The 8,958-nt window shown below is 46.1% G+C and overlaps 1 protein-coding gene across 1 annotated transcript; it reads left to right on the top strand.

Annotated features, from left to right (window-relative positions):
• The first annotated feature begins 3,142 nt into the window (after window positions 1-3,142).
• Window positions 3,143-8,233, top strand: LOC136535953 (sulfoquinovosyl transferase SQD2-like). The gene is made up of 11 exons (XM_066528404.1): window positions 3,143-3,858; window positions 4,024-4,090; window positions 4,276-4,346; window positions 4,805-4,922; window positions 4,997-5,070; window positions 5,958-6,013; window positions 6,116-6,199; window positions 6,284-6,371; window positions 6,458-6,535; window positions 7,060-7,116; window positions 7,553-8,233. The coding sequence occupies exons 1-11, from the start codon at window positions 3,746-3,748 to the stop codon at window positions 7,989-7,991; spliced, it is 1,245 nt and encodes a 414-aa protein (XP_066384501.1). The 5' UTR covers window positions 3,143-3,745; the 3' UTR covers window positions 7,992-8,233.
• Window positions 8,234-8,958: the final 725 nt, after the last annotated feature.

Raw genomic sequence — 8,958 nt, 5'->3', positions numbered from 1 at the left:
CGCTCCATCTCAGCTTCGTAGCGTGCATACCTGCTGTTTTTGATGTGGCCATGGGCATCCGCACTGGCAGTAAGGTGATCACGAAGGTCACGAGGAGTGGGTTGATTGACCTCCTGGTTGCGGTTGCCACCCCGACCTCCCTGAGGACATGGTGGGTGGGTGTCTTGGTGTGAATAGGCTTCATAGTTGCCCCTGGATCCTCTATAGAGGTAGGGGCCTCTAGCCTGAGGTTGGGGGCGTCAATGCCATGATGTTGGCCTCCTCCATCGTGGTGGGAGCGGTGGCTACGAGCCGACGCGGTGGAGTAAGATGGCACATCATTTCAGAACTCATTGACCTAGACTTGTGCAGCTATGATGTGCGCACAAACTTTCTTGACCTCTAGAGTGTGAGGGAGTTTGTCGAGCTCGTTGAAAGCCCCCAAACCCCGGAGGGAAAGTAGGGCAGCTCGACAGGGTCCTAGTCAAGCCCTCGGAAGAATCGTCGGGGCTTTCGTCCAAGACATGGTGAAGAGATTCGGTCAAAAGAGGGGAATCTCCAAGAGCTGACGAATGGCCACCATGTTGACCATGGGCGCAGGCTGACCGGAGTCAGTTGGGTCGATCATGTAGAGGTCGGTGATGTGATTGCGCTCGACGTGGTCGGCGATGAGGTGGTGGACGGTGTTCTGATACACAGATCCTGCACCCTCCATCCCAAAGGGGTAGGGCCTCAGCGAGTTCTCCATCAGGGCTTCATAGTCATCCAAGCAAAGGCCGATGGCAGGAAGTGGTCGGCACCGCACCGTGCGCCCTTCTGAAGTAGCCGTGATCACCAGATTGGAATCTATCCGCCTTGCGTGGTGTGGCCGAGCAGGTCGCTCAGTCGCTGTGGCCTGATGATCTTAGAGAGCAGGAAAATCGTCGCTTGCTCTAGATCAATCTAGGACCAAATCTACGAGGAGTTGGCATTCCGTTAGGCGATCTATGATCTGATCGATGGATGCGATTAGGTCATCGTTGCTGATGGATCTCCTGATCCAGCGACGTGACGCCGAGACCGGAGATGTCATTGCTAGTGTCAGCGCGATCGACGTAGGGTGGTCCTGCACCGCCTCCACGATCTTCCTGTTGCCGTCGGGTCCGATGACCTAGGTCATGGATCCGCCCGTGAAGATCTAGCCCGTCTTGAGGGGGCATGGAGCTTGGGAAGGTGACCATCTGGTTCGCCATGGATTCAGCACACCCCCCTACCTGGCACGCCACTGTCGATGAAATTTGGTCGGCAGTTTACCGAGAGGTATGCCCATGGTAGTAGATGAATTGGTGGAGGTGCGCGTGAGGAGATCGGATGGTGACACAGAACGCAAGAGACCACGATTAGACAGGTTCGGGCCATCGACTTGACGTAATACCCTACGTCCTGTGTCTTCGTGGATTGCACTGTGTGTGTTCAGATGAAAACTAGTGGGTCCCTACAATAGACTTTTTTCACTTGGCTCCGAATATGTTCTTTTCTTTCATGGCTATTTTAAAAAAATCTTGATGTCCCTACAATAGACTTTTTTCACTTGGCTCCGAATATGTTCTTTTCTTTCATGGCTATTTTAAAAAAATCTTGATCCGCGGTCGCTAGGGTATTTCGGCTTAAGAAGAAGATCTTCTCACGCAGATCGAAAAAACCTCGAATCCCTGTCCCACCCATACACAGCGGCACCGTAGCTCCTTGAGATGAGCTGGCCACAGACCTATGTTTTGGACGTAGGGCAGAAGAGGAAGTTTTTTTACGTCGCTTGGGAAAAATCCCCGAAAACAACGCGTGGGTGTGCCACACCTAGGGCTCGAACCCACACCTCGAGGGTGCTACTGAGAGCGCTAAACCAGCTGGCCTAGCATCCGTTCGCTCCATGGCTATTTTTTAGAGTACATTTTAATTTTTGTCATGACCACTTTCTACTCGGCTTCAAGTATGTTTAGATTTTTCTTCTCGTTATTGTTTCTAGACACTAGCTCGTCTTTTCTAAATTTATTTTCATTGTTTACGTGGTTTTCTCCAATTTTTTTTTTGTTTCTAATAGATATAATAAGAGTAAAAAACAAATAATAAATAAGAGACCATAACTATTTTAATCTTTCACTCCTTAAAAAACAAGGATTTTTACTACTAAGTTAATTTAATTTTTGACTCAGAGTTAAGACCCGTGCTATAACTTACTCATGTCCAAAATATCTTATTCCAACACGTATTAGATCCAGTTGCAAACACGGGCACATTTGCTAGTAGTAGGAATAATAAAAGACATGGGCTCTTCTTCCTCCTGACTCGCTCGCGCGCAGCAGGAGGGCGCGGCCACGATGGGCGTGGCTAGACGGAGCTCGTGGGCACGACCACGGCGGATCCTGCACGACGGGTGCGGCCAGGCAGAGCTCGCGAGCGTGGGAGCGGCGGGTCCTGCATGGTGGCGCGGACAGGCACGGCCGGCGGGCATGGCCTGGCGGAGCTTGCGGCTGAGAGGAGCAGCCATGGCGAACCGGCACAGAGAAGGCCGAGGTCGGGCTGGAGTAGCCATGGTCGGACGGGCATGAGCGCAGATGCAGCAAAAAAAAAAAAAAAAAAAGATTGTGGAAATAATCGAGGAGCAAATTGGTCATTAACCAATTTTAGCTGCCATTAGCGGGGTTAGAACAGCTAATGAGATTAGCTGGTTCTCATTAACCGAGAGACCTTTAGCTGAGTTTAGTTGTACCGTGTTTGGACTTTGGATTCACCACAGCTAAGTTAGCCGGTGCATCCAAGTAGGGCCGGTCGAATTCACGAAATCAAGATGTTAATTGGGGTTCTCACATTTTTCAACGAGAATTTGATTATACAAGCCAAAACGAACATACTCGGCTGCGGCCTGCGGGGTAGAGCTAGGCTGGAGCCTGGAGGTGGCACGGGCGGGCATCGGACCGTACCTCGCAATGGCATCGCCGTCGCCGTATCGGCAAGTCCGCAGCTGAGGCCCTCCACTAGAGTGCACCCGCGCCGCGCGTCCCCATCGGCCCGTCCCGTGTCTGGACTGCCTGCCTGGCTGGTGGCTCCTGCGGCCCTACCGGGGCGAGAGCGCGGTAAAAATCGGACTCGGACGCACGAACGCACGCCGCAGCAGGCACACAGGCAGGCGAGTCCAATCGTCCAAGGCCAAGCGGCCGGCCGGACCAGGTGGGCCTCCCACCCGCGGCACTGCGGCAGGGAAAAGCATATTCCACGCCGGGTCGGCGGCCTTTGCCTTGACAGTTATTCTCTGTCTCTCCCTCGTCGACGGCCGTGTCCCGCTTGATTTCGATCGGCAGCTGGAGAGAATCGGTTCGATTCCCCGTCTGCCGCTGTCCTCTGCCTTTGGCTCGGCTCGTTCCTTGCCTTCGCCACTTCCTTCATATTTGTTTTCTCTCTCTCCCTACACGGCCACTGCCAGTCTACCACAACCACGTCCCCGCCGTCGTCGTCGCGCTTCCCCCACGCGCGCCCCGTCGCGTCCCGGTGCCGCTTCTGGGTGCGCCCGCGCGTTGCCGTGAAGCTGCTTCCGCGCGCCGCCGCCACCACCACCTGCCCGCGTGGGTTGCAAGTCAAGCGGCAGGCTGGGACCGGGCCGGAGGGAGCCGACGACGCGGGAGGAAGCAGGATAAGGGCGGCCGCGGCACGCGCTTGAAGCGGCACAAGCGAATCAGGCTGCGTCTAGTTCGAGCGGTGGACTGCTGCCGGGGATCGCTCGCGTCAGAGGAGGATGTCGCAGACAGGGGAGGCGCAGGTGCCGCTGTTGCAGACCGAGGAGGCCGACGCCGAGTGGAGCTCCAAGCCGCGCCGCATTGCTCTCTTCGTCGAGCCGTCGCCCTTTGCGTTAGTCTCCGCCTTCTCTTCCCAGGCATTCAGCTGCTAGTCAGATTAGAGTAGATCGGATCGGCGTGTAAGCCACTGGGCCACTAAGATAATGATTGGTCAAACCTGCCTTTCTTTGATCTAAGCACCGATTACTGCTAAGTCAATGGCTTCCGGGTTTTGCAGTTACATTTCCGGCTACAAGAATCGGTTTCAGAACTTCATCAAGCATCTACGAGAGATGGGCGATGAGGTAACCACTCTGTTGTTCTTCCTTGTGTAGCAAAGTGCAATAGTATATGTATGAGAGTTTCTTCAGGACCATATTACTATTCTAGAATTCACGTCTAATGCTCTAATATAGTAGTATATGTATGAGATTTTCTTCCTGACCATATTTCTACCCACAATTCACGTCATCTGCACTTTTTGGTTCAGGTATTGGTGGTGACTACTCACAAGGGAGCTCCTGAGGAGTTCCATGGAGCAAAGGTCATTGGTTCGTGGAGGTAATCTGCAACCCAACATAGACTATCTTTACCCTCTCTAGGAATACCAATAATGTATAGTAATAACAACCTTACTGAGAGCACACTTTTGGATTCACTTTGGAATAGATTACTGCTTCCTTGTTGAAGCAAAAGAGAGACAAGGTGTAAATGATCTTTGTAGTCGTTTGGCATTCTACGTGCTGTTTGGTGGTAGTTTTGGTAACGGAAACGCAAACGAATCACAGCTTTCCATGTTATGGCAACATATATAATGTGAACTGATTTCATTTCCATTTGCATTACAATTCTACCAGCCAAACAGCATGCTAGTTTAGGCATGCACATCGCGCACTGAAATTGATTATTCATGATATTTTGTTCTGTTTCATTGTCTCGTTTTGGTATCGCATTAAAATTCTACTTTTGGAATATTTTGTCGTTTTGCAATTTCGGTTTCCTAAAACCCTCCTTTTCAGTTTTCCATGTCCTCTGTACCAAAATGTTCCACTCTCGCTGGCATTGAGCCCCAGAATATTTTCTGAGGTGAATAAATTCAAGCCGGACATAATCCATGCGACTTCACCTGGAATTATGGTAATCAATGCATACCCATAGTATTATACTCCGTCCAATGTTTTTGCCTTACTTATCACCTTATGTGATTACAGGTTCTCGGCGCTTTGGCTATAGCAAGGATGATATCAGTTCCAATGGTGATGTCTTATCACACACATCTTCCAGCGTGAGTCCCTCTTGTTGAAATGATATTCTTTTGACGCAACATGAGTTTGTTTGCATGTATGATCTAACTAGATACAGATCTTTCAAACGTTTAAAGTAGTGATCAGCTCTGGAAGTTCAATTATACCTTGTTTGTGTAACATCCGATTTGTTTCATAGAATGAGATGTCATCATTGTAGGATACAGATCCCTGTGGGGTCAATACTTTTTATTTTAAGTTTTGTGTACTTGCATATAATCATCAACAATATTTTGTCCACTTTTTGTGCAAAAAAATCTAGCCAGTTGACCATTCAGATTATACTAACTGATAGTCTTGTGAATATGTTGGTGAGGGGTCATTTACTTGTTGTACATGTACATATCACATTGAAGAATGTTCTGCATGTAAATTCATTTCAGGGAGAATTGAATACTGAGTTTCCTAAACAGCGTTCTGGCTGATATGGAGAATTCTCAGTAAATCAGTTCAACAAAATGTGTCCTGAGATAGACTCAAAAATAGTTTTGGGCAGGCATTATGAACCTGTGGTGAGCCGGTGATACCATGAGGCAAATCTGTTTGTGCCAATCATATGTGGTCATAGAACCTCAGGTGCAATGCTGCATAGCTTAATTGGTATAGTGCATGTGGAGTGTGGACATAGATCCAGTACAGGTTTGTCGCAATACAAAACAAGGGAACTCCCACATAGATGTATGTGTGAGGAAATCAATGAACAAACGTTCTGCCTCTGATATGCTAGAACCATGACTGAACATTTTTCATTTTCCTAGTAGACATCAGCTGGGCTGCATCATTTCTTTCCATTGCAAATTTTACCGTTCGATGTCATGGCTGTTAATGCTTTTGCGGTTTTGAATTCATGTGCTGTTACGGCTTGCAGGTACATACCGAGATACAATTTAAATTGGTTACTTGAGCCCACATGGGGTTTTATAAGTAAGCCACAATATTATCACTCCTATTTTGTTCTCAGCAGAAGAAAAGTGGTCTATAAGATGGTTTTCATTACTGTGTGCTGAATCTCTTTTCATTTCAAAGGATGCCTCCACAGATCAGCAGATCTTACTCTAGTTCCTTCGGTGGCTATTGCTGAAGACTTTGAAACTGCTAAAGTGGTACCAGGTTAAGTAGTGACAATATTATTAATGTTTTTGTAGTTTTTGATCCCTCTATCCATGCTGAACATAACCTGCCATGCCTCTTCAGCAAACAGAATACGGCTTTGGAATAAGGGTGTAGATTCTGAAAGCTTTCATACTAAATATCAGAGGCATGAAATGCGTGCCAGATTGAGGTGTCACCGCTTGCTTCAATTTTTAATGACAGGAGTGTTAAGAAACTTTGCATGGACTAACACAATTTCTTTTCCTTTCCCATTAGTGGTGGTGAACCAGAAAAACCATTGGTAATACATGTGGGCCGTTTTGGACGTGAAAAAAATTTGGATTTTCTGAAAAGGTGAGCCTTTTACTTTATACAGGAAGTGTAACCACTCATCAGCATGAACTCGAGTTAACTAACTCGATTGATTATTCATAGCATATCCATATGGTATAGATTTTATCCATCATTTAATTTTGGCTATAATAACTACAGAAGCTAATAAACTATCATGTTCGTGTTGCTGCTGAAACTTAAAATTGCTTGACTCTCTATTTTCCCAGTATTGTCAGCTTTCTGTAAGTCAGCATAGTTTACTTTGGCTTGACCTTTTAGCTTTGCGCATACACAGCATATCATATTGCTTTTTAACCAAATAAGCATTTCAATTTGGTTGCGCCTTTCATGGGCTACTTGTCTGTAGGTTGTATCTTTTCGGCCTGTTCGCTGGTTGGTTTCTGGGCTGGTTTGGGCTGACTGGTGCTGGTTTGTTGTGAGAGGAAAACACTGTTGGCTGGCTGGTTTGGGCTGGCTGAAACCAACAAGCGAACAGGGTGTTTGTCATATCATTAGGAATTTTGCTTACTTTGGTCAAAATACAGGGTTATGGAGAGGCTCCCAGGAGCAAGGATTGCCTTTGTTGGAGACGGGCCATACAGGTGCACCATTCCTCAGTCGTTAGCTATATGTTATTTTTTTAGTATGATGCACACCTGATGAGATATGTATATGTATGTCAACCACATATCATTACTTGCATGCTGTAAAAATGATTTTATCTGCATCACATTCCTGCTAAATACCCTTCTGTAAACAATTTATTTTAAATTACAAGTGGACAAACATAATTTCAATCATGGGTTGGCCTGAGGATTCTTTTTCCTAATAGTAGGCCATAATTGTTCAATGCAGGACAGTTGTATACCAAGTACAGTAGTTATAATGCACTAAAAGTACAGCCACACCACACATGTTGTAGCAGCACCATAGATAACTAACTTATACTTTAGGTGTTCGGTCATCTGTTTGACCCTTGCAATGGTTTGATCTTAAAAATAGAAATATTTACATTGTCTGTTTTACCTGGGCATGCAGGGCTGAGTTGGAAAAAATGTTCATGGGCATGCCTGCAGTTTTTACTGGAATGCTCCAAGGTGAGGAGCTCTCACAAGCGTACGCCAGTGCCGATGTATTTGCAATGCCTTCAGAGTCTGAGACCCTCGGGCAAGTAGTGCTGGAGTCCATGGCTTCTGGAGTCCCAGTCGTCGCTGCTCGTGCTGGAGGGATACCTGATATAATACCCAAGGACAAGGAGGGTAAGACAAGCTTTTTGTTTACACCCGGAGATCTTGATGAGTGTGTGAGGAAGATAGAGCAGCTCCTCAATTCAAAAGATCTCAGAGAAACCATTGGAAAGGCTGCCAGGGAAGAGATGGAGAAGTGTGACTGGAGAGCAGCCTCAAAGAAAATCCGCAATGAGCACTACAGCACTGCAATATCGTACTGGCGGAAGAAGATGGGCAAAACTAACTAGACTACCTTGTTCCGGATTCTTCTCTCGCTGCCCTCTCCAACTAGTTGCTGTTATAACCAAAGAATTTGTACATTGTACCAAAACAGCTTGCGAGTTTTGTGTGGCTAGCTGCATTCAAAACAAATGTCTACAGTTTGACTGACTACGGCTTGTATGCAATTCATGTACATTAGACAGCACTTAAGATTGCCGATCTGCTAACTCAGAAGGTTTGACACAAATGCTCCAATAATTACGAAGTACTTGTCGCATGTGCAGTATAGAGTCTTGTTCCTGTGAGTGGCTTCAATACCGAATTATGTACGACGCTCGGGTGCCAATAAATCAAGTGCAATCCAAACCAGGTGCAACAGCGCAACCCGGCTCGTTGAGGCACCGGATGGACACGAATAATTTCTTTTTGTGCGAAAGACGGACACGAATAGTTGTGAATTACAGTTATGCTATAATCCGTGATGGACACGAATAGCTGTGAAGTACAGTTATGCTATACTCCCTCTGTCCCAAAAAGGGTCGTCATAGAATTTGTGTCAGTCAAACTTTTTTAAAAATTGACTAGGTTTGTAGAAAATATAATAAACATTTGTATCTTCAAATAAGTTTATTAATAAAATTATTCAATGATTTATCTAATGATACTAATTATGTATCCTAAATATTAATATTTCTTATATATTTGATTAAAGTTGTAAATATTTGACTTCTCAGAAGATGAGAATGACACTCGGACGGAAGAAGTGATTATGTGTGAGGTTTTGAAGCTACAATTCATTTTTTTTATTGAAAGAGTAACAAAACTATGAATTTCTGAAGAACCCCTTTGGTATTTTTGTAGGCCGGTTTCTGCAAATTACTTTTCTTGTTTTCTCTGACACTTCTGAGTCTGAAGTTGAAATTTGGAAGAACACAGTAGACAAACTACACCATTTTTTCCTTTGGTTATTTTGCTTCCCCAACTGAAATCAAA

Source organism: Miscanthus floridulus, chromosome 2 (genome assembly GCF_019320115.1).
Source record: "Miscanthus floridulus cultivar M001 chromosome 2, ASM1932011v1, whole genome shotgun sequence".
NCBI lineage: Eukaryota > Viridiplantae > Streptophyta > Magnoliopsida > Poales > Poaceae > Miscanthus > Miscanthus floridulus.
The sequence above is the reverse complement of the archived record's forward strand: the minus strand, read 5'-3'. Positions and strand labels throughout refer to the sequence as shown.

Coding starts and splice junctions, on each gene's coding strand:
- LOC136535953 (XM_066528404.1), top strand. CDS start 3,746: ATGTCGCAGACAGGGGAGGCGCAGGTGCCGCTGTTGCAGACCGAGGAG. Junction 4,923..4,996: donor CGACTTCACCTGGAATTATG/GTAATCAATGCA, acceptor ATGTGATTACAG/GTTCTCGGCGCTTTGGCTAT. Junction 6,536..7,059: donor AATTTGGATTTTCTGAAAAG/GTGAGCCTTTTA, acceptor GTCAAAATACAG/GGTTATGGAGAGGCTCCCAG.